This window comes from Carcharhinus amblyrhynchos, unplaced genomic scaffold, assembly GCF_965287045.1.
Source record: "Carcharhinus amblyrhynchos unplaced genomic scaffold, sCarAmb.v2.hapA chromosome_102, whole genome shotgun sequence".
Lineage (NCBI taxonomy): Eukaryota > Metazoa > Chordata > Chondrichthyes > Carcharhiniformes > Carcharhinidae > Carcharhinus > Carcharhinus amblyrhynchos.
Genome location: NW_027649842.1, coordinates 320,148 through 345,318, shown reverse-complemented (window position 1 = coordinate 345,318; position 25,171 = coordinate 320,148). Strand labels below are relative to the sequence as shown.

General features: G+C 48.5%; 1 protein-coding gene across 2 annotated transcripts; it reads left to right on the top strand.

Annotated features, from left to right (window-relative positions):
• The first annotated feature begins 976 nt into the window (after positions 1-976).
• Positions 977-24,934, top strand: apex2 (APEX nuclease (apurinic/apyrimidinic endonuclease) 2). Of its 2 annotated transcripts, XM_080182933.1 has the most exons (7): positions 977-1,167; positions 4,886-4,969; positions 5,738-5,915; positions 9,931-10,077; positions 14,987-15,056; positions 15,990-17,097; positions 24,782-24,934. In XM_080182933.1, exons 1-6 carry the CDS (start codon positions 1,011-1,013, stop codon positions 17,070-17,072), a joined length of 1,719 nt encoding a protein of 572 aa, XP_080039059.1. In that variant the 5' UTR covers positions 977-1,010; the 3' UTR covers positions 17,073-17,097; positions 24,782-24,934. The 2 variants fall into 2 exon arrangements, with proteins under 2 accessions (XP_080039059.1, XP_080039058.1); XM_080182932.1 differs by lacking the exon at positions 24,782-24,934 and having other exon boundaries at positions 15,990-17,333.
• Positions 24,935-25,171: the final 237 nt, after the last annotated feature.

Genomic DNA, 25,171 nt, shown 5'->3' with positions numbered 1-25,171 from the left:
TGTCGGTGATGGTGGAGGCAGATTCGATAGGGTCTTTCAAGAAACTTCTGGATGAGTACATGGGATTTAATAGGATTGAGGGTTATAGGTAAGCCTAGTGGGTATGGATATCATCGGCACAACTTGTGGGCTGAAGGGTCTGTTTGTGCTGTAGTTTTCCTATGCTCTAAAATAATGAGGAACGTTGATAGGGTGGATAGGAAGGAACTTTCCTACTGAGTCGAGGGGTCAGTCACCGCTGGCAGAGAGCTGAAGGAAGGAGCAGGAGATTCAGAGGGATTTGAGAAGATTTTTGACCTAGAGGCGCTGTACACGAGTGTGCTGGAGAATGGGATCAGGATAGGTGTTTGTTGGGTAACATAAACATGATGGGCTGAAGGGCCTCACTGATATTGCAGAAGGAGGTGGAGATGCCTGTGTTGGACTGGGGTAAATCACCTGATACTGGGAAAGCTTGAGGCTTAAGCTACCAGATAACCCTGTTGGCCTTTAACCTGGTGTTATCAGACTTCTTACTCTTGCAGAAGGCACAGAAAGATCCCACAAACAGTAGGGGTCAGGTGGAGATTATTTGAAAAATAAAACAATCCAATTCGATAAAATCACTGAGACCAGCGACCCACTCCTCCCAGCCGCGCATAGCGCTGTTTCCTGACTCCTCCCAGCCGCGGGTGGCGCGGTGTCCTGACTCCTCCCAGACGCGGGTGGCGCTGTGTCCTGACTCCTCCTAGCCGCGAGTGGCGCTGTGTCCTGACTCCTCCCAGCCGCATGTGGCGCTGTTTCCTGCGTCCCGCCTCCTCCCAGCCGCGGGTGGCGCGGTGTCCTGACTCCTCCCAGCCGCGGGTGGCGCGGTGTCCTGACTCCTCCCAGCCGCGGGTGGCGCTGTTTCCTGACTCCTCCCAGCCGCGGGTGGCGCGGTGTCCCGACTCCTCCAAGCCGCGGGTGGCGCTGTTTCCTGACTCCTCCCAGCCGCGGGTGGCGCGCTCTCCCGGTTCCCTCCCCCGGTGGTGATGGCGACCCGGCTGAGTTCCGGGAGTGGGTCCGGCTTCGGCCTGTGCCTGGTTTCATGGAATGTGAATGGGATCCGGGCCCGGGGGAAGCGGCTGCTCCCTCTCCTGCAGCGGCTGCAGGCCGACATCATCTGTCTGCAGGAGACCAAAGTGACCCGTGAGTGACCACTGAGAGTGACCAGCCACTGAGTGAGTGAATGACCATTGAAGGAGAGTGACGGCAGAGAGTGACCACTGAGACCAGAGAGAGACAGACCTGACTGACCAGAGAGTGACCACAGACTGAGTGACCAGAGTGAATGACTACTGAGAGAGACCAAAGTGAGACAGACCTGACTGACCAGAGAATGACCACTGAGAAAGAGTGACCACTGAGAGTGACCAGAGTGAATGACCACTGAGAGAGACCTGATTGACCGCTGACTGACCAGAATAAGTGACCACTTGAGTCACCATATGATCACAAAGAGACCTGAGTGACCAGAGTGAGATAGACCTGACTGAGAGACCTGTCTGACCAGAGTGAGTGACCACTGAGAGAGGGCAGAGTGACCACAGAGAGAGAGACTGGACTGACCCCTGACTGACCAGAGTGGGTGACCACTCAGTGAGTGACCAGCATGACCACAGAAAGAGTGACCACTGAGTGACCAGAATGAGCGACCACTGAGAGAGAGAGAGCGACCATTGAGAGAGACCAGAATGTGAGCACTGAATAAGAACGTAAGAAATAGGAGCAGGAGTAGGCCATCTAGCCCTTCGAGCCTGCCCCGCCATTCAATAAGATCATGGCTGATCTGATAGTGGATCAGTTCCACTTTCCCGCTTTCTCCCCATAACCCTTAATTCCCTTATCGATCAGAAATCTATCCACCCGTGACTTAAACGTATTCAACGAGGTATCCTCCACCACTTCAACGGGCAGAGTATTCTAAAGATTCACCACCCTCAGAGAAGAAGTTCCTCCTCAACTCTGATCTAAACTGCCCCCCCCCCCTCTTATTTTGAGGCTGTGCCCTCTGGTTCTGGTTTCCTTTCTAAGTGTAAAGAATCTCTCTACCTCTACCCTATCCATCCCCTTCATTATCTTGTAAGTCCCTATAAGATCTCTTCTCAGCCTTCCAAACTCCAATGAGTAAAGCTCCAGTCTTTTCAATCTCTCCTCATAAGCTAACCCCCTCATCTCCGGTATCAGCCTGGTGAACCTTCTATGTACTCCCTCCAAGGCCGATATATCCTTACGCAAATAAGGGGGCCAAAATTGCACACAGTACTCCAGTTGTGGCCTCACCAGTGCCCTGTACAGTTGCAGCAAGACCTCCCTGCTTTTATATTTTATCCCCCTCACTATAAAGGCCAACATTCCATTCACCTTCTTGATCACCTGCTGCACCTGCAGACTGGGTTTTTGCGATTCATGCACAAGGATCCCCAGGTCCCTCTGCATAGTAGCATGTTGTAATTTTTCACCATTTAAATAATATTCCATTTTACTATTATTTCTACCAAAGTGGATAACCTTACATTTGCCAACGTTATACTCCATCTGCCAGGTCCACGCCCACTCACTCAGCCTATCCAAATCTCTCTGCAGACTTTCCACGTCCTCCACGCAATTCGCTTTCCCACTCATCTTCGCGTCATCAGCAAACTTTGTTACCCTACACTCAGTACCCTCCTCCAGATCGTCTATATATATGGAAAACAGTTGAGGCCCCAGCACCGATCCCTGTGGCACCCCACTAGTCACCAACTGCCAACCAGAAAAGCACCCATTTATTCCAACTCTCTGCTTCCTGTTAGATAGCCAATCCTCAATCCACGCCAACACTTTACCCCAACTCCACGTACCCTAATCTCCTGCAGCAACCTTTTGTGAGGCACCTTATTGAACGCCTTCTAGAAATTTAGAAACACCACATCCACTGGTTCCCCTCTGTCTGCCGCACTAGTTACATCTTCATAAAAATCCAGCAAATTCGTCAAACACGACTTTCCCTTCACGAATCCATGCTGCGTCTGCTTGATTGAACCACTCTTTTCCAGGTGTCCTGCTATTTCTCCTTCAATGATAGATTCCAACATTTTTCCCAACTATGGATGTTAAGCTAACCGGCCTGTAGTTACCTGCCTTTTCTCTACTTCCTTTTTTAAACAGCAGTGTAACAGTAGCTGTTTTCCAATCAGCCGGCACTTCCCCAGAGTCCAGCGAATTTTGATAAATAACTAATGCATCTGCTATTCCTTCTGCCATTTCCTTCAGTACCCTGGGATGCACTCCATCCGGGCCTGGGGACTTGTCTACCTTCAGTCCCATTAGTCTACCAAGCACTACCTCTTTAGTAACAGTAATTGTAGTAAGGACCTCACCTCCTATCAACCCTCGATCGTTAATATCCAGTAAGCTATTTGTGTCCTCCACTGTGAAGACCGACACAAAAAACTTATTTAAAATCTCAGCCATTTCTTCGTTTCCCACTATTAAATCCCCCCTCTCGTCCTCCAAGGGTCCAACATTCACTCTAGCCACTCTCTTTTTATATATTTGTTAAAAACTTTTACTATCATTTTTTATATTTTGAGCTAGTTTAGTTTCATTCTATCGTTCCTTTCTTTGTCGCTTTCTTCGTAGTTCTTTGTTGTTTTTTAAAGCTTTCCCAATCTTCTAATTCCCCACTATTTTTGGCCACTCTGTACGCATCGGTTTTTAATTTAATACTTTCCTTTATTTCCTTCGTTATCCACGGCTGGTTATCCCTTTTCTTACATTCCTTCCTTATCACCGGAATATATTTTTGCTGAGTACTGAAAAAAATCTCCTTAAAAAATCCTCCACTGTTCCTCAGCTGCCCTACCAACCAGTCTGCGCCCCCAGTCCACATTAGCCAGTTCTGCCCTCATCCTATTGTGCTCCCCTCTGTTCAAGCAGAGGACACTGGTTTGGGACCCTACTTTCTCACCCTCCATCCGTATTAGAAATTCAACCATATTGTGATCACTCGTCCCAAGAGGATCCCTCGCAAGAAGATCCCTAATTCTACCTGTCTCATTACACAGTACCAAATCTAAGATAACTTGTTCCCTCGTAGGTGTTGTAACGTACTGTTCAAGGAAACTACCCCAACAGCATTCTACGAACTCTTCCTCAAGCCCACCGCGTCCGATTTGTGTCAACCAATGTGCAGGTTAAAACCCCCCATGATTATTGCCGTTCCGTTTTTGCACACACTCACTATTTGCTTGTTAATAGCCCTCCCCACCTCAAAGTTATTATTTGGGGGCCTATAGACTATGCCCACCAGTGACTTTCTTCCCTTACTATTCCTTATCTCCACCCACATCTGACCACAGAGACCAAGTGAGTGTCCAGAAGGAATGACTACTGAGAGAAAGGGACCAGAGTGAGACAGATCTGACTGAGACCTGACTGACCAGAGAGTGACCACTGAGAGAGACCTGACTGACCCCAGACTGGCCAGAGTAAGTGACCAGTATGACCACTGAGTGAGAGACCTGAGTGACCAAAGTGAGTGACTACAGAGATGGACCAGAATGAGACAGACCTGACTGAGACACCTGTCTGACCAGAGTGAGTGATCACTGAGAGTGACCACTGAGTGAGACCTGACTGACCCCAGACTGGCCAGAGTAAGTGACCAGTATGACCACTGAGTGAGAGACCTGAGTGAGTGACCACAGAGATGGACCAGAGTGAGACAGACCTGACTGAGAGACCTGTCTGACCAGAGTGAGTGATCACTGAGAGTGACCACTGAGTGAGCGATGGCTGAGTCTCGCTCCCCGTCCGTCCCGGCCTCGCTCCCTGTCTCGCGCGCTCTCTCCCAGCTGTCTGTGACTATTTCTCTGCCCAGCAGGTGATCTCCTGGATGAACCGACTGCAATTGTTGAGGGTTTCAATTCATATTTCAGCTACAGCCGGGGACGTAGTGGATATTCTGGTGAGTTCATCTGAGCTGTACGCTCTCCCATGTTGAGTCATTGAATCCCCCCAAGCATGTTCCACCCCCCACCTCTCCCTCTGTCCCAGCCCCCGTCCCCACCTCTCCCTCTGTGCCAGCTCCCCCCACCTCTCCCTCTGTCCCAGCACCCCCCCACCTCCCCCTCTGTCCCAGCCCCCTGCCCACCTCCCCCTCTGTCCCAGCCCCCTGCCCACCTCCCCCTCTGTCCCAGCCCCCTGCCCACCTCCCCTCGCCCGCTTCTCCCATCCCTCCCCCACCTCGCTCCTTCTCCTCCATGTCCCCCTCTTTCCCCCACCCCCCCGTCCCATCCCCTCATCTCCCCCACCCCACCGTCCCATCCCCCCATCTCCCACCCCCCAACCCCCACCCCTCCGTCCCATCCCCTCATCACCCCCCTCGTCACCCCCCTCCGTCCCATCCCCTCGTCTGCCCCCTCCAGGGTAATGTTCTGGGGCCTCAGTTTCGAATCCCGCCATGGCAGGTGGTGGAATTTGGATTCAATATAAAAAAAATCTGGAATTTAGAATCTACTGATGACCCATTGTTGGAAAAACCCATCAGATTCCCTCTGGGGAAGGAAATCTGCCATCCTTACCCAGTCTGGCCTACATGTGACTCCAGAGCCACAGCAATGTGGTTGACTCTCGACTGCCCTCCAAGGGCAATGAGGGATGGGCAATAAATGTGGGGTCTTGTCCACATCCCTGTGAATGAATCCCGGCATCATTATTGGTTTGTGTTCTGCAGGTGTGGCTACTTTCTGTAAAGACAGCGTTATTCCATTCGAGGCAGAAGAAGGTCTATCCGGGATCCTGGCCAATCAGGGTGCAGCTCCTGCTTCGTGTGTCCTGGAAGGGTTTTTGGATGAGGAGTTGAGGGCCTTGGACGGTGAAGGTCGAGCTATGATCACAAAGCATCGCATCAGGTAATGGTTAGTAAGTGTGCACACTTTCCAAATCACTAATGATGCCATTGTGGATGAAAACTACCATGACTCCAGAATAAGCCTGAAGTTGGAAACCTTTATTACAGCAGTTAGCACTGCTGCCTCACAGTGCCAGGGACCCAGGTTCAATTCCAGTCTCGGGTGACTGTCTGTGCAGAGTCTGCATGTTCTCCCTGTGTCTGTGTGGGTTTCCTCTGGGTGCTCTGGTTTCCTCCCACACGCCAAAGATGTGCAGGTTAGGTGGATTGACCATGCTAAATTGTCTGTTAGTGTCCAAAGATGTGCAGGTTAGGTGGATTGGCCATGATAAATTGCCCCTTAGTGTCCAAAGATGTAAAGGTTAGGTGGATTGACATGGGAAATGAACAGGGTTACGGAGATAGGGTGGAGGAGTCAGTGCAGACTCAATGGGCTGAATAGCCTTCTTCAGCACTGTAGGAATTCTGTGTTTCTACTGATTGTTCTCATTTATTCAGGAATTTTCGGTCAACACAATGTCAAGATCTCTGAATAAAATGAAGATTTAAGAATCGATTGAGATGAAGATTAAAGTAGTTTTGGAGCAAGTAAAGTTTAAGGAATTGGATAAAAGTAGGATTGATAAGAACACAGCTGTCTGGAAAACCTTTGAGCTTAGCAGGCAAACCAATATTGACCGAAATGAAGTGAGGAACAAAAGAGTATAGAATTACAGATGCTAGAAATACAATGTTTTGGGATCTAATGAGATCTAGCAAGATTCTTAGCAACAGAGAAAAGCAAAATACTGCAGGTGCTGGAGATCTTAAATACGAACAAAAAATGTTGCAGAAATTTAGCTGGTCTGGCAGCATCTGTGGAGGGAGAAACAGAATTAAAGGATCGCTTAGCCCAGAAATGTGAACTCTGTTTCTGTCCACAGACCTGCTGAGTCGATTGTTACGATGCAGAGGTTAACGCCTTTTGAGAAGCCACGTCAAATTTCCCCCAAAGAGGAATCCCTCGCTTCATAATCTGGTAAAATTGTGTGGGAAGGCGTGAACTGTCCTTCAGTAATCTTTAGAAGGTCATTAGCAGAAATACCTGACACTCACTTTAAGTGATTAATGAACAAGTTATTTTTAACTAACTGGGAACTTTAAACAAGTAACGTTCCGATTAAAGTAACATACTTCTGGAATGCTGTTCAAATAAATACAAGGTTCATTCATTAACAAAAAAAAATAGAATTTAGTCACTCAAAAATATACAACCAGGTTTTGTGGCTTTGGAAAAATTTTGGAATATTTTGGTTGATTCTGTAAACTGTAAGCTCTTTCTGATTTTCTTACCCTTCATTGGATAGATGGAGAGTTCTCTGAAGAGATATTTTAAGCTGGCAGGAAGCTGCCCTTCCCTCTCTCGGTGTTAAGAGGTGACAGCTCTTCAGTTGAACTGCAGGCAGGCAGTTGATCCCCTCTTCATAACTGTGATGACCTAATCAACTCCTACAACAGGATTGGTCTGATATCATCAACAACAACAACATTCAAATTTGATAGGGTCCTGTAAGCTGAGTGCCTTCTTTAAACTGGCTGAATTCAAAAGCCTGCAAAAGTCAAGATAACTCTGATGCTTACATTTTGTAACAATTATTGCAGTCTGTGTACTCTATATGCACCTGAATTTTGAACCTCTAAGCACTGAACACAAAACCAGCTTCTAAAGTGACCACACTTCACAAACTCAACTTTGCAACACTATCTACTATTTTCTGTTTTCATTCTTAACAACAGAAATGGATTACAACAGGATCTTGATCAGCTGGGCCAGTGGGCTGATGAATGGCAACTGGAGTTTAATTTAGATAAATGCGAGGTGATACGTTTTGGTAAATTGAACTAGGGCAGGACTTACTCAGTTAATGGTAGGGTGCTTGGCAGTGTTACAGAACAAAGAGATACAAAGAACAAAGAACAACCCAGCACGGGAAACAGGCCCTTCGGCCCAACAAGCCCGCGCCGCCGCATCACCCTACACCTATTCTACCCTGCGTGTCTACGAATAGAACCCCTGACTTAGCCAGATTCAGGGGAGAATAGTGTCAATTTGGTAAAACCAATCAGCCTAAGAGCACATCTTTGGGGTGTGGGAGGAAACCGGAGCGCCCGGAGGAAACCCACGCAGACACAGGGAGAATGCGCAAACTCCCACAGACACAGGCCCAAACCCATGTATCTGCACAGCTAGCAGTGCTAGTCACCGAGCTGTTGCGGCGCCCGTCTACCGGTCCAGGATCAAGCACACACACCGACACGAAGTACTAGGCCACTCCTGGAACCTCCAAGAGTAGCCCACGCACGACCCACCGTGTGCATGCCCCTCGTTTGACAACGAGGTGGACCTCCACCTGCGGAATAAAAGACAAAAACGTTAATCACAAGCCTGCCTTTCCGGTGTCTCCCGAGGTTCTAACCCTTATTTAATAACCCCTACCATAACCCTCCATCCTCGTTTCACTCATGTGCCTATCTAACTGAACCTTAAACGAGTCCAACGTTCCCGCCTCCACCACCCTACTTGGTAGCGCATTCCATACCCCCACAACTCTCTGCGTAAAGATCTAGGGGTACAGGTTCATAGCTCCTTGAAAGTGGAGTCACAAGTGGACAGAGTGGTGAAGAAGGCATTTGGCATGCTTGGTTTCATCTGTCAGAACATTGAATACAGGAGTTGGGACGTCTTGTTGAAGTTGTACAAGACATTGGTAAGGTCACACTTGGAATACTGTGTGCCATTCTGGTCACCCTATTATAAAAAGGATTATTAAACTAGAAAGAGTGCAGAAAAAATTTACTAAGATGCTACTGGAACTTGATGGATTGAGTTATAAGGAGAGGCTGAATAGACTGGGACTTTTTTCTCTGGGGTGTAGAAGGCTGAGGGGTGATCTTATAGAGGTCTATAAAATAATGAGGGGTGCAGATCAGCTAGATACTCAGTATCTTTTCCCAAAGGTTGGGGAGTCTAAAACTAGAGGGCATAGGTTTAAGGTGAGAGGGGAGCGATATGAAAAGGGTCCAGAGGGGCAATTGTGTTCACACACAGGGTGGTGAGTGTCTGGAACAAGCTGCCAGAGGCAGTAGTAGAGGCTGGTACAATTTTGTCTTCTAAAAAGTATTTCGTATTGGTGAGATGGGTTTAGAGGATGTGGGCCAAATGTGGCAATTGGGACTGGCTTAGGGGTTTTAAAAAAAGGTGGCATGGACAAGTTGGGCCAAAGGGCCTGTTTCCATGCTGTCAACCTCTATGACGCTAAATGGTGAAGAGTGTTAAAAATGTTTGGATGGTTACCCGCTCATTCTGTGTCCACCACCAATAATGTTTTTCACTTGGTGGGGGGATAAGAGGAAGTGCTGTCCTGGTCCCCCCCACGCCGACACTATTGTTAAGAAAGCCCCACCAATGCCTCTACTTTCTCAGAAGACTAAGGAAATTTGGCATGTCAGCTACGACTCTCACCAACTTTTACAGATGCCCCATAGAAAGCATTCTTTTTGGTCGTATCACAGCTTGGTCTGGGCTCCTGCTCTGCCCAAGACAATTAGCTACAAAAGGTCTTGAACAAAACCCAGTCCATCACTCAAACCAGCCTCCCATCCATTGACTCTGTCTACACTTCCCGCTGCCTCAGCAAAGCAGCCGGCATAATCAAGGATCCCACGCACCCGGACATTCTCTCTTCCACCTTCTTCCGTCGGTAAAAAGATACAAAAGTCTGAGGTCACGTACCAACCGACTCAAGAACAGCTTCTTCCCTGCTGCTGTCAGACTTTTGAATGGATCTATCTCACACTAAGCTGATCTTTCTCTAACCCCTAGCTATGACTGTAACACTACATTCTGCACCCTCTTCTTTCCTTCTCTATGGATGGTATGCTTTGTATAGTGTGCAAGAAACAACACTTTTCACTGGATACTAATACATGTGACAATAATAAATTGAAGCAAATCAAGCTTTATTTTTCCATTTTAGAACGTGTGAGGAGGAAGAGGAGACGCTGACGGTGATTAATGTGTACTGTCCCCGTGCAGATCCTGAGAGAGAGGACCGCAGTCATTTCAAACTTCGCTTCTACCAGCTGCTGCAGGCCAGGACGGAGGCTTTGCTGCAGGAAGGAGGGTAAGATTGACCGAGAGTCAGTGATAGTGTAACATGCTGGCTAGGGTTACGCCTAGAGCTCTGTGTGCGGTTCTGGTCTCCACACTATAGGAAGGATGTGATTGCAGTGGAGAGGGTGCGGAGGAGATTCACCAGGATGCTGCCTGGGATGGAGCGTCTCAGCGATGGAGAGAGGCTGGTTAGACTGGGGCTGTTTCCCTGAGAGCAGAGAGAAGGCTGAGGGGGGGAACCTGATCCAGGTGTACAGAATTACGACAGGCATTGATAGGGTGGATAGGAAGGAACTTCTCCCCTTGGTTGAGGAGTCAGTAACCAGGGGGCAGAGATTTAAGGGAAGGAGCAGGAGATTCAGAGGGGATTTGAAGAGAAGGTTTTTGACCCAGAGCCGGGGGTTGGGAGTCTGAGACTCGCTGTCCGAAAGGGTGGGAGAGGCAGGAACCCTCACAATATTTAGATGAGCTTGAAATGCCGCAGTGTACATTGCAACCGAGTGTGTGCTGGAGAATGGGGTCAGAATAGATAGGGGCTTGAGGGCCGGCACAGACACAATGGGCTGAAAGGCCTCTCTCTGTGCTGTAAAAAAACCTCTGTGATTTGTGAACCAGGGGGGCTTTTACAATAATTGACAGTGGGTGTCATGGTGTTGCTTGACTTTTGATTCCAGGTTTTTATTTCAGACTTCACCATCTGCTGTGGTGGGATTCACACCCGGGTCACCAGCACATTATCCTGGGTCTCGTTTATTGTTTATTAGTGTCACAAGTAAAGCTTACATTACCACTGCAATGAAGTTACTGTGAAAGTCCCCTAGCCACCACACTCCAGCATCTGTTCGGGTACACTGAGGGAGAATTTAGTACAGTCAGTCCATCTAAGACAGCACGGTGGCTCAGTGGTTAGCACTGCTGCCTCACAGTTCCAGGGACTCGTGTTCGATTCCCGGCTCGGGTCACTGTCTGTGTGGAGTTTGCACATTCTCTTTGCGGGTTTCCTCCGGGTGCTCCTGTTTCCTCCACAGTCGGAAAGACCTGCTGATTAGGGGGATTGGCCGTGCTAAATTGCCCCTTAGTGTTCTGGGATGTGGGATTAGCTGGGTTAATATGTGGGGTTAGGGGATAGGGCCTGGGCGGGATTGTTGTCAGTGCAGACTCAATGGGCCAGATGGCAACCTTCTGCACTGTAAGGATTTCATGATACTAACCAGCACGTCTTTCGGACTGTGGGAGGAAACCCACGCGGACATGGGGAGAAAGTGCAGACACCGCACAGACAGTGACCCAAGCCGGGAATCAAACACGTGTCCCTGGCGCTGTGAGACAGTAGTGCTAACCACGGCGCGGCAGGGATTGTATACAGTGGGAGTTCTATGACCTCTTGAAATCACACAACATTTTGGCCTCAACTGCTTTCTGTGGGAGTGAATTCCACACAGTTACCACCCTCTGGGTGAAGAAATGTCTCCTCATCTCTGCCCTAAATGGCCTATCCTGTATCCCCAGACTGTGGTCCCTGATTCTGGCCTCCCCCACCATCAGGAACATTCTTCCTGCATCTACTCTCTGTTTGAATTTAATAGATTTCTATGAGATTCCCCCTGTTATTCCTCTAAACTCCAGCAAATACAATCTTAACTGACTCAATCTCTGCTCAGCCTGGGGTGGCACCATGGCACAGTGGTTAGTACTGCTACCTCAAAGCGCCAGGGACCTGAGTTCAATTCTCGGCTTGGGTCACTGTCTGTATGGAATTTACAAGTTCTCCCTGTGTCTGCGTGGGTTTCCTCCGGGTGCTCCAGTTTCCTTTCACACTCCAAAGATGTGTGGGTTAAGTTGATTGGTCATACTAAATTGCCCTTTAATGGATGCATATATTAGAGGGACTATTAGGGTAAATATGTGGGGTTTTGGGGATAGGGCATGGGTGGGGTTGTTGCCATTGCAGGCTTGATGGGCCAAATGGCCTTCTGCACTGTCGGGATTTTAGGAATCTGTGATCTGATACGTCAGTCCTGTCTTCCCAGGATTTGGTCTGGTAAGATTCAGTCGAGGCCAAGAGGACATTGAATGATTATTTGAACAGAAACAGTGTGCAGGGGTGCAAGGGAATGGCATGAAGTCATGAGCTAGCATGGAGGGTTGGTGCAGACAATGATGGGCTGAACAGCCACCCTCTGTGCTTTGACAGTACTTTGATTCTGTGGGTGACCGCTGGAGTAACCGTGAGCAGGTTCTGGGCATCCTGAGGGTAGCTGTGTGGCCTTGGGGAAGGGGCAGTTTGGAGGATAGCTGTGTGGCCTTGGGGAAGGGGCAGTGCGGAGGATAGCTGTGTGGCCTTGGGGAAGGGGCAGTGTGGAGGATAGCTGTGTGGTCTTGGGGAAGGGGCAGTGTGGAGGATAGCTGTGTGGCCTTGGGGAAGGGGCAGTGTGGAGGATAGCTGTGTGGTCTTGGGGAAGGGGCAGTGTGGAGGATAGCTGTGTGGCCTTGGGGAAGGGGCAGTGTGGAGGATAGCTGTGTGGCCTTGGGGAAGGGGCAGTGTGGAGGATAGCTGTGTGGTCTTGGGGAGGGAGCAGTGTGGAGGATAGCTGTGTGGCCTTGGGGAAGGGGCAGTGTGGAGGATAGCTGTGTGGCCTTGGGGAGGGAGCAGTGCGGAGGATAGCTGTGTGGCCTTGGGGAGGGAGCAGTGTGGAGGATAGCTGTGTGGTCTTGGGGAAGGGGCAGTGTGGAGGATAGCTGTGTGGCCTTGGGGAAGGGGCAGTGTGGAGGATAGCTGTGTGGCCTTGGGGAAGGGGCAGTGTGGAGGATAGCTGTGTGGTCTTGGGGAGGGAGCAGTGTGGAGGATAGCTGTGTGGCCTTGGGGAAGGGGCAGTGTGGAGGATAGCTGTGTGGTCTTGGGGAAGGGGCAGTGTGGAGGATAGCTGTGTGGCCTTGGAGAAGGGGCAGTGTGGAGGATAGCTGTGTGGCCTTGGGGAAGGGGCAGTGTGGAGGATAGCTGTGTGGCCTTGGGGAAGGGGCAGTGTGGAGGATAGCTGTGTGGCCTTGGGGAAGGGGCAGTGTGGAGGATAGCTGTGTGGTCTTGGGGAAGGGGCAGTGTGGAGGATAGCTGTGTGGCCTTGGGGAAGCGGCAGTGTGGAGGATAGCTGTGTGGCCTTGGGGAAGGGGCGGTGTGGAGGATAGCTGTGTGGTCTTGGGGAAGGGGCAGTGTGGAGGATAGCTGTGTGGCCTTGGGGAAGGGGCAGTGTGGAGGATAGCTGTGTGGTCTTGGGGAGGGAGCAGTGTGGAGGATAGCTGTGTGGCCTTGGGGAAGGGGCAGTGTGGAGGATAGCTGTGTGGTCTTGGGGAAGGGGCAGTGTGGAGGATAGCTGTGTGGCCTTGGAGAAGGGGCAGTGTGGAGGATAGCTGTGTGGCCTTGGGGAAGGGGCAGTGTGGAGGATAGCTGTGTGGCCTTGGGGAAGGGGCAGTGTGGAGGATAGCTGTGTGGCCTTGGGGAAGGGGCAGTGTGGAGGATAGCTGTGTGGCCTTGGGGAAGGGGCAGTGTGGAGGATAGCTGTGTGGCCTTGGGGAAGGGGCAGTGTGGAGGATAGCTGTGTGGTCTTGGGGAAGGGGCAGTGTGGAGGATAGCTGTGTGGCCTTGGGGAAGCGGCAGTGTGGAGGATAGCTGTGTGGTCTTGGGGAAGGGGCAGTGTGGAGGATAGCTGTGTGGCCTTGGGGAAGCGGCAGTGTGGAGGATAGCTGTGTGGCCTTGGGGAAGGGGCAGTGTGGAGGATAACTGTGTGGCCTTGGGGAGGGAGCAGTGTGGAGGATAGCTGTGTGGCCTTGGTGGGATGCAGTGTAGGCAGGGTACAGTGGGGATTAACTGAGATCACGTTTGGACTCTGTGGGTTAGATTGTGAGTACAAGTGCATGTTATTTCCTGTGTAATTGAAAGGGTATGTGGTGATTTGAGTGACATTTTCCAAAGCTTAATGGGAAGCCGATTGGGTGGATAGAGAGAGGGTGAATGTAAATCTGTGGGCACAGTAAGAAGTCTCACAACACCAGGGTGAAGTCCAACAGGTTAATTTGGAATCACGATCTTTCGGAGCACTGCTCCTTTCTCAGGTGAATGGTGGGGTAGGTTTCACAACCACAGCGTATATAGGTGAAGACAGAATTGCAGGATAATGTTTGGAATGTGAGTTTTTACAGGTATAGACAGGTGAGACTTCTTACTGTGCCTACCCCTGTCCAACGCCTGTATCTCCACATATCGTAGATCTATGGAACAGAGTTTAAAAATGAGAGGTAGAGCTTTCGGCAGTGAGATGAGGAAAGTTATTGTTACACAAAGGGGTGGGAGGTGTTTGGAACTCATTACTGCAAATAGCAAATGATGTGAAATCCACTGTTCCTTCTCAACCTGTCACTAATCGATTTTTTTCAGCTAAAGGTTATGAACAGTTAAAGTTAGAGGAAACTGTCTGGTTAAATCAAAGGTCAGCCATATCCTTTTCAATGATGGTACAGATCTGAGAGACTGAATGGCCTCCTGTTCCTGTCTAACAGGCCTGGGGAGGGCGTGTGAATGGCCTCCTCCTGTTCCTGTCTAACAGGCTCGAGAGGGGCTGAAGGTCTTCCTCCTGTTCCTGTGTAACAGGCTGGAGAGAGAGGGACTGAATGGCCTCCTCCTGTTCCTGAGTAATAGGCTCAAGAGAGGCTGAATGGGCCTCCTGTTCCTGTCTAACAGGCTTGAGAGAGGGGGTGTGAATGGGCCTCCTCCTGTTCCTGTCTAACAGGCTAGAGAGGGGGGCTGAATGGCCTTCTCCTGTTCCTGAGCATTGTTCATTGTGGATTAATTATTGTTGCTGGTTCTGGGTTTGGGTTTTGTACACTGCAGCACTGAACAGTGAGCTAACTGGTTCTTTCTGCATCAGGAATGTGATTGTACTGGGAGACATGAACACCGCTCACAGACCCATCGATCACTGTCAACCTGGAGAACTGGTAAATGACCTTTAACAATCAGATAACCCTCCAACTTCTAGAACTTTCTGCTGTCGGTGGTTCCCTGATCCCTGCTGGGTGCATGCTCGACTTTCCAGCGCCTGCATTCCTGTCTCCCCACCCCCTGTCCTTGGGGCCTGTCCCCTCGTCTTCTCTTGCTCCCAGGGTCTGTTGGTTAGAGTCATAGAGGTTTACAGCGTGGAAACAGGCCCTTCGGCCCAACTTGTCCATGCTGCACAGTTTGTTTTAAACCCCTAAGCTAGTCCCAATTGCCCGCATTTGGCCCATATCCCTCTGTTACCCAGCGTACCCATGCAACTGTCTAAACGCTTTTTAAAAGACAAAATTGTACCTGCCTCTACTAATACTCTGGCAGCTTGTTCCAGACACTCACCACCCTGTGTGTGAAAAAATTTGCCCCTCTGGACCCTTTTGTATCTCTCCCCTCTCACCTTAAACCTATGCCCTCTAGTTTTAGACTCCCCTACCTTTGGGAAAAGATTTGACTATCTAGCTGATCTCTGCCCCTCATTATTTTATAGAGCTCTATAAGGTCACCCCTCAGACTCCTACGCTCCAGAGAAAAAAGTCCCAGTCTATCCAGCCTCTCCTTATAACTCAATCCATTAAGTCCCGGTAGCATCCTAGTAAATCTTTTCTGCACTCGTTCTAGTTTAATAATATCCTTTCTATAACAGGGTGACCAGAACTGTATACAATATTCCAAGCGTGGCCTTACCAATGTCTTGTACAATTTCAATAAGACGTCCCAACTCCTGTATTCAATGTTCTGACCAATGAAACCAAGCATGCCGACTGCCTTCTTCACCACTCTGTCCACCTGTGACTCCACTTTCAAGGAGCTATGAACCCGTACCCCGAGGTCTCTTTGTTCTGTAACTCTCCCCATAACATGATGCTTGTTACCCCCAGGACTGTTTTGACAAGCATCCCGATCGTGTGTGGCTGAATGGGTTCCTTTCCTGCCCCCCTGAGCTCTCGCGATTGGATCAGGCGAATGAGGTTTCCGATCCTGCGCCAGGACTGGGAGTGAAGGAGGGAAGCGGCAATGGACTCTTTGTGGATGCATTCCGACTCTTCCATCCGTCGGAGAGAGAGGCGTACACCTGCTGGCGGACCAACACCGGGGCTCGCAAGACCAACTACGGCACAAGGATTGATTACATCTTCGCGAACAAATCCTTGGCAGAATCCACACTGCAGGACTGTGTCCTGATGCCAGAGATTGAAGGGTCAGACCATTGTCCAGTCAGAGCAGTCCTAAAAGCCCACTGCGTTCCTGCTGACAAATGCCCCCCGCTTTGTACCAAGTACATGCCAGAATTTGCTGGCCTCCAGCAAAAACTTTCCCAATTCCTGGTAAATGTTCAGGACAGCCAAATGGTCCCAGAGCCCCGGAATAATCCAGAAACTGAGCGGAGTTCGCAGCCGCAGGCAGATCCTCGCACAAAGGAGGGGAAGGTGGCTGGCAGGCGGACCGGGAGATGTTTAATGAGAGGAAGGGGGACGAGAGGGAAGGGGGACCCTCGCCTGTCGGGGAGTCTCCTGCGCTTTTTCAAACCAGCCCCCGCGAACACAAGCCCAGCATTGGAGACGCACGATGACCAGAGGCTCTCAAACCAAGTGAATTTGATGGCTGATAGTTTCCAGCCAGCCCAGGACAAGGAGGTTAAACAGGACACTGGGGCCAAGGAGGTTAAACAGGACACTGGGGCCAAGGAGGTTAAACAGGACACTGGGGCCAAGGAGGTTAAACAGGACACTGGGGCCAAGGAACAGAAAAGTGAATCACAAGCTGTGTTTTGGAAGTCACTGTTGAAAGGCTTGCCCCCTCCTCCGCGCTGCTCGGGACACCAGGAGCTGTGCCTTCTGCGTACAGTCAGGAAGGCTGGCTCTAACCAGGGCAGGCAGTTCTACATCTGCCCACGCCCTGAAGGACCCCAGTCCAACCCAGCGTCACGCTGCAACTTCTTCCGCTGGGCCAAAGCAACCTAACTGAAATCAACAGCAGCCATCCAAAGTCAGTGCCAATCTCCAGGAGGGAGGGAGGGAGTCTGGCAGACTAGAGGGTCTGGAACTGAGTGTGAGGGCAGGAGTAGGGAGGTACGGGATCTGGCACAGTGCAGGGAGGGAGTGGGGAATAGAGGGAGGCAATGTGGAGTGGAGGAGGGATGGCAGATGGAGGGATTGAGTCTGGGAAGTAAGGGGCAGGGTGTTGGGAGCAGTAGGGACAAATGACAGAGGGAGTGGTGTAGGTAGGGCGGACTGGCGGAGGGAGGGAGTGGTGTAGGTAGGGCGGACTGGCGGAGGGAGGGAGTGGTGGAGGGAAGGAGGGCTGGCAGAGGGAGGGAGTGGTGGAGGAAAGGAGGGCTGGCAGAGGGAGGGAGTGGTGGAGGAAAGGAGGGCTGGCAGAGGGAGGGAGTGGTGGAGGGAAGGAGGGCTGGCAGAGGGAGGGAGTGGTGGAGGGAAGGAGGGCTGGCAGAGGGAGGGAGTGGTGGAGGGAAGGAGGGCTGGCAGAGGGAGGGAGTGGTGGAGGGAAGGAGGTCTGGCAGAGGGAGGGAGTGTTGGAGGGAAGGAGGGCTGGCAGAGGGAGGGAGTGGTGGAGGGAAGGAGGGCTGGCAGAGGGAGGGAGTGGTGGAGAGAGAGTTTGGCACAATGGAGAGGGAGTTAGTAGAGAGGATGGAGGGGAAATCCCCCCCTACATTAGGAGGGGGAGGGGGTGTTGCTGATGAGGTGAGGTGCTCACTATCCTTTATCCTCATGTTGAAACATTTTCAATCTGTGTTTGTATTTTTATATTAATTTTTCATAAGAAAATAATAAAAGTGAAGTTCAGTAGCAGGTACGGCCGTTTAAATGGAACATGAGGCGTGTGTGTCAGCATTGCAACAGAGAAAGCTGCAGTGAGACACACTGCATTGTGAGCACATCCAGTTAGGCATCGGTGTGTATGGGAGCAGTGCAATGGGCAGCATTGCAGCAGTGAACCCTGAATCAGGCAAACATTACAACTGGCAGTGTTGCAGTCAGAAAGTTAACAAAGCTTCATTGTTGAATATTTTTAAGCAGGAATGGAAATATATAGAATCTTTGCAGCAGTTACCGCATACTGAGAGTATTTTGGGGAAAATGGACCCTAAGGTGATTGTAATTGAAGGCAGAGCTGTATGAATTGGCCATAAGATCTTCTGTTCTTATTACTTGGGTCAAAGCTGGGAATACTCCAGAACCTACTCAAATTGGGAAGATGACAACTAATGTATCCATGATTTCCATGGCCACCTTCTTTAGAACCCTGAGAATATCCCTTTGAAACTTACTGAATACTGAAAGGCCTGGATAGAGTGGACGTGGGGAAGATGTTTCCATTAGTAGGAGGGACTAGGATCCGAGGGCACAGCCTCGGAGTAAAGGGACAGCCCTTTAGAGCTGAATTGAGGAACTTCCTCAGCCAGAGGGTGGTGAATCTGTGGAATTCATTGGCACAGAAGGCTGTGGAGGCCAGGTCATTGAATCCCTACTGTGCAGGAGGAGGCCATTTGGCTGTTGAGTCTGCACTGACCACGATCCCACCCAGTCCCTCTCCCCGTAATGCCACATAATTGCTAATCTCCCCGACAGTAATGGACAATTTAGCATGGCCAGTCGATCTAACCCGCACTGTGGGAGGAAACCGGAGCGCCCGCAGGAAACCCACGCAGACACGGGCAGAATGTGCAAACTGCACACAGACAGTGACCCAAGGCTGAATTGAACCCAGGTCCCTGGCACTGTGAGGCAGCAGTGCTAACCAGTGTCATGATTAAAGAGAGAGACAGGTCCTTGATTGATAAGGGGATCAGAGGTTATGGGAAAAAAGTGGGAGAATGGGGTTGGGAAACTTATCAGCCATGATTGAATGGTGGAGCAGATTTGATGGGCTGAATGGCCTAATTCACTCCCATAACATAATCTTATGTAGATTATCAGGTCCTGGGGATTTATCAGCTTTCAGTCCTGGAACTTTTTGAAAAATTATCAATATTAATTTCCTCAATTCCTTTTCAACAGACCTTTGATTCATTGGGAAGTTGTGTCTTCCTCTGTGAAGACAGAACGACAATAGTTGTTTAATTGCTCTGCCATTTCCTTGTTCTTTATAATAAATTGTCCTGTTCCAGACTATAAGAGACCTACATTTGTCTTCACTAATCTTTTTATGTACTTATGGAAGCTTTTATAGGCCAGTTTTATGTTCTTTCAAGTTTGCTGGCAATATTTTCTCCTATTGATCAGTTGCTTGCTGCTGCTTTGCTGATTCCCAAACTGCTCCCAACTCTTAGACTTGCCAATTTTTTCAAGCAATTTCAATTCATTGTTTTTTGGATGTAGTATTTTCCATAGTTTATTTTATCCCCATAATTGGGCGGCTTTATCCCTTACGTTCTGTGCCAGAAAGTATAACTGTTGCAATGCTCACATTGGTTCCTTAAATATTAACCATTGCCTATCCATTGACATGTTTTTTAAATGAAGTTCCCCAATTTATTTTAGCCAACTCATGCTTCTTACCCTCATTGTCACACCTTTAATGATATTTCCATCTGCATGATAGTTCTGTCATGTTATGATCACTGTTCCCTAATCTCCTTTTTACGGCACAGTACAAAATCTGGGATAACATGTACCCGAGCAGGTTCTTCGAATACTGGTCATCTCTCTCTCATTTCAGGAATTCACCGCCACAATATTGTTGCTAATGTGGTTTGCCCAGTCCATATTCAGATTCATGTCACTTTTTTTTACTGTCACGCACAGGTTACATGCATCTCGAATTTCCTGTTTAATGCCATTGCCTACCTTGGCACTGCTGTTAGACAATTTATATAGTAATAGAGCCACACAGCGCAGAAAAGATCCTTTGGCCCATTGAGTCTGCAATGGCGACACTAAATCCCACTTTCCGACACCTGTCCCATATCCTTGAATGTTATGATTTTTCAGGTGGTCATTCAAATATTTGTTAAAGGTTGTCAGGTTTTCAGTTTCCACTATCTTCCCAGGCAGTGCATCCCAGATTCCCACCACTTTGAGTAAGTACTTTTTCTCAAATCCCCTGTCACTTTCCAACCCCTCACACTCAACCTGTGCGCCCCATCACTGATCCCTCAACCAAGCTGCTTCCTACTCCACCTTGTCTATGCCCTTAAGATTCACAGACACCTCAATCATGTCCCCCCTCAGCCTTCTCTGCTCTAGAGAAAACAATCCAAGCCTATCCAGTCTCTCCTTACAGCTGAGATGCTCCATCCCAGCTAACATCCTGATGAATCCCGTCTGTACCCCCTCTAGAACACGAATGCTTTGCACCCCTTGTTGCTTCTTGGCTGCTCCCAGATTGATTGTATGTCTGCCTTTTCTGTGTCAATACCCTCTCTCATTGCCCTTAACTAACAACGCCACTCCACCCCAATTTCATTTCTGTCTGAAGAATCCTTAATATTAAATAATTGGATATTTAATATCCAATTATTTAATATCCAAGACAGGGGAATTAAGGGTTATAGGGAGAAGGCGGGAAAGTGGAACTGATCCACTTCAGATCAGCCATGATCTTGTTGAATGGCGGGGCAGGTTCGAAGGGCTAGATGGCCTACTCCTGCTCCTATTTCTTATGTTTTTACTTAGTTCCCAGATTTCGCCATGTCTCTCTAATTAAAATCATACACCTGTTAATTCATCTACCTTATAATCAATATTGTGCGTTCAGTTACAGTGCCTTTGAACTTGTTAATGTTTTTACACGTGTTTTTTGTACGCTATTTGACCCTATTCGCTTTGAGCTCTTGCTTCCTCTGCCTTCCAACTCTGCTTTCAACTTTGATATCCTTCATTTCTATCTTTGTTTCCCTCTCTTGTGTCTCCCCTTGTCACTCTCGTTTAAACCCTCCCCAGTAGCACTGGAAAATACCCCTGCAAGGATATGGGTGGCACAGTGGTTAGCCCTGCTGCCTCTCTGTGCCAGGTGCCTGGGTTCAATTCCTGGCTCGGGTCACTCTCTTGTGGAGTCTGCATGTTCTTCCCATGTCTGTGTGGGTTTCCTCCAGGTGTTCCGGTTTCTTCCCACAGTCCAAAGATGTGCAGGTTAGGTATTGGTCATGGTAAATTAGCCCTTAATGTCGGAACAAGCAGGGTAAATAGTGGAGTTATGGGGATAACCCTTGGTGGGATTGTGGTTGATGCAAGCTCAATGGGCCAAATGGCCTCCTTTTACACCATAGGGATTCTAAGATATTGGCCCCAGTCCTCTGAGGTGCAACCAGTATAGCTTATACAGGTCCCATTTTCCCTGGACTCTGTCTTAATGCCTCAGAAATCCAACTCCTAGACTCTATCCCTCTCTCCAGCCATGCACTCACAGAATCCCTACAGTGCAGAAGAAGGCCATTCAGCCCACTGAGTCTGCACTGACCACAATCCCATCCATGCCCTAGTCCTGTAAGTTCTCATATTTACATTGTTAACCTCCCTGATGTTAGGGTTAATTTAGCATGGCCAATCCACCTCACCGACACATCTTTGGACTGTGAGAGGAAACTGGATCACCTGGAGGAAACTCACGCAGACACGGGGAGAATGTGCAAACTCCACACAGACAGTGACTGAAGGCCGGAATCGAACCTGGGACCCCGGCACTGTGAGGCAGCAGTGCTAACCACTGTGCCACATTGATCCTGGATGAACACCTGGCATATCATAACATTCAAACCTATGGCCAAGTGCTGGTAAATCGGACTAGATGGGAGGTGAGATGTTTCTTGTGTGTCAGTGCAGACTTGATGGATCAAAGGTCCTCTTCTTCATGGTGTGGTCCTGTGATTCTATGCTCTAACATGTGGCACTGGGGGTAATCCTGAGATTATAAGCTTCTGAGGTCCTGTCTATCAATTTATTTCCGAGCTCCCTTAATTCTGCTCATCTCTCTTCTGACCTATGTTGTTGGTACCAATATGGATGACAGCCTTTGCTTGTTCACCCTTTTTCTTCAGAATGTCCTGAAGTGACATCCTATCTCCCTGCAACCAGTGTGGCAACATAACCATCAAATTATCACTTCCACAAGCACAAAAACATCTAGTTATTCCCCTTACAATAAAATCCCCTATCACTATTGCTCTCTATTCCACCCCCCCCCCCACCACTTTTGCACCACCTCGGTGACACAAAGCTGGGAGAGAGGGTGAGCTGTGAGGAGGGCGCAGAGATCTGTCAGTGTGTTTCAAACAAGTGAGTGAGTGGCTAACTGAATGGCAGATGCGATATAATTTGGGTAAATGTGAGGTCACCCACTTTGGTACCACAAACAGGAAGGTCATAAGTTATAATGTGGAGATGCCGGCATTGGACTGGAGTGGGCACAGTAAGACGTCTCACCACAACAGGTTAAAGTCCAACGGGTTATTTGGAATCAGGAGTACTGCTCCTTCATCAGGTGAGTGGAGATTTCGGTTTGATACGGGTCGTAAATTAGGTGAGGGGAATATACAGTAAAACCTGGGTGTCCTTGTACACAAGCATACAGGTGCAGCATCAGTAAAAAAGGCAATGATATGTTGGCCTTCATAGCACGAGGATTTGAGTACAGGAGTAGGAATATCTTGCTGCAATTATGATGTGGAGATGCCAGTGTTGGACAGTAAGAAGTCTCACAACACCAGGTTAAAGTCCAACAGGTAGTAAACGCCACCAGCTTTCGGGGTTTGTGGACAAACTGACTCACCTGATGAAGGGACAAACCCCGAAAGCTAATGGCGTTTACTACCAAATAAACCTGTTGGACTTTAACCTGGTGTTGTGTTGCTGCAGTTATACAGGGCCTCGGTGAGGCCACAGCTGGAGGATTTTGTGCCATTCTCCTTATCTGAGGAAAGATGTTCTTGCTCCAGAGGGAGTGAAAGTGATTATTTTACATTCTGCTTAAGGTTTAGATGTTAAGGCATTAACAAGATTACTAGTAAGGGTTAATGACTTCAAAATGAACTTGTGAAGCTAACAGGGCAAGTTGTTTAGCACATGCTAAATTTCTCTGATACATTTTTTAAGTTTAAAATTGATCATTTTAGCTGAAAGACGGAAGTCGCTGGGAGTTATGGTTTAGGTAAAACGGTTCATTGGCATTAATAAAAAACTCCACAGAAACTAGTTTAATTCTAGGGTGGAAAAATTAAACAGTTAAAATATGCTTCAACTGGAGTTCATTGTTCAATTCAGCTAGCAAGTTTCCTGAATGTGGGATATCAACTGTACCTGAACTCAACTGTACTTTATTAGGACCCTTGTCAGACCCCACTTGGAGTACTGTGAGCAGTTCTGGTCGCCTCACTACAGGAAGGATGTGGAAGCTATTGAGAGGGTGCAGAGGAGATTTACAAGGATGTTGCCTGGATTGGGAGGCATACCTTATGAAGATAGGGAGCTAGGTCTCTTCTCCCTGGAGAGGTGAAGGTTGAGAGGCGACCTGATAGAGGTTTATAAAATGTTGAGAGGAATAGATAGGGTGGATTCTCAGAGGCTATTTCCCAGGGCTGAAATGGTCGCTATGAGAGGACACAGGTTTAAGGTGATGGGGAGCAAGTACAGAGGAGGTGTTAGGGGTAAGTTTTTCACTCAGAGGGTGGTGAGTGAGTGGAATCAGCTGCCGTCGGTGGTGGTGGAGGCGAACTCGCTGGGGTCTTTTAAAAGACTTCTGGATGAGTATATGGGATCTAATGGTATTGGAAGTTACAGGTAGTTCTATGGCTTGGTAGGTATAGATGTGATCGGCACAACTTGTGGGCCGAAGGGCCTGTTTGTGCTGTAGTGTTCTATGTTCTATGAATTTTCAATGAACTGACTTTGAACTAATGAGAATAGTCTTCCTGGAAGGCAACAATTTGTATAATCAGCTCCCAACTACAATCGAGACTGATCAGGGAAAAACATACTAGATTTTAATTAAGAGAGTGAGACAAGGAAATCCCTAGTCGTGAATCCTCTTTAACATTTCCAAGGAAACCCACACGTGCACACACACACACACACACACACACACACGCGCGCATAACATGCAAATGCCACACAGTCAACAGAATCAGTCCCTGATGCTGCGAGGCAGCAGTGCTAATTACTGTGCTGTTTCAATTCAGGGGGAATAAAACATTGTAATTATACAATGAGAATTCATAGAATATGAAAAGCTGTGATCTCCAATCAATATCTCACACTCAGAGAGTTTCAGTAATGTTGGGTAGGATAGATCCATGGGTGGGGGAGCAAGGAAGATGCTTGGAATGCCAAACTTTAATCAAAGATTCACAATTTAATGTAAGGTCTCTGAAAAGTCACCTAATGTTCTGATATTTGAGGAACTTTTTTATCCGATGTTTTTACTCTTGTCTTAACAGAAGCTTTGATTCAGAAACTGAGTCAGATTTACAAATTGTGTATAATTAAAAGCATTTTGACTAGTAAGTCCCGGGTTGAGTCAACCAGTTGTGATCCAATGTGCAGGGAACATCCAGAACCCAAGATAACTCAATAGCCGGAATGAGAATGAAGAGGTGGAGAGATTGCATTTACAAAGCATTGACAGTCTTTATTTTTGTAACAAGAACTGGCTGTGTTAAACAGTGTGTTTTTAATTAAAGCCAAGTGACAAATGCCATTTATTTTTCGTCGTTTGTTAGATCTGAAAATATTTAAGCAATCAGATCATCTCTCATATCTTCAGGAAATGTTTATAAGTCAAGCAAACACAAAGATATATCGGCATGATGAAAAGCTTCAAATACAGAGGGCTGGAATCCTAATACAATAATCACAGCCCAAATTCTCCATCCTCTCTCACACCCAGATTTCTCAAACTTCACCGGTGGCTGGGAATCTCTGACCTCTCCCACATCTGGGATTCCCCAACCTTGCCCAAAGCCGGAATTCTCCAAATTTGCCTGTGGCTGGGATTCTCCAACCTGGGATTGCGAGCTGTTGTTAGAAGGTAAATCCATATCTGATTTGTTGGAGTCCTTAAAAGACCAGTTGATTGGAGTTCAGGACATGCATGTTCCTATGAAAGTGAA

Coding starts and splice junctions, on each gene's coding strand:
- apex2 (XM_080182933.1), top strand. CDS start 1,011: ATGGCGACCCGGCTGAGTTCCGGGAGTGGGTCCGGCTTCGGCCTGTGC. Junction 1,168..4,885: donor GCAGGAGACCAAAGTGACCC/GTGAGTGACCAC, acceptor TCTGCCCAGCAG/GTGATCTCCTGGATGAACCG. Junction 5,916..9,930: donor ATCACAAAGCATCGCATCAG/GTAATGGTTAGT, acceptor TTTCCATTTTAG/AACGTGTGAGGAGGAAGAGG.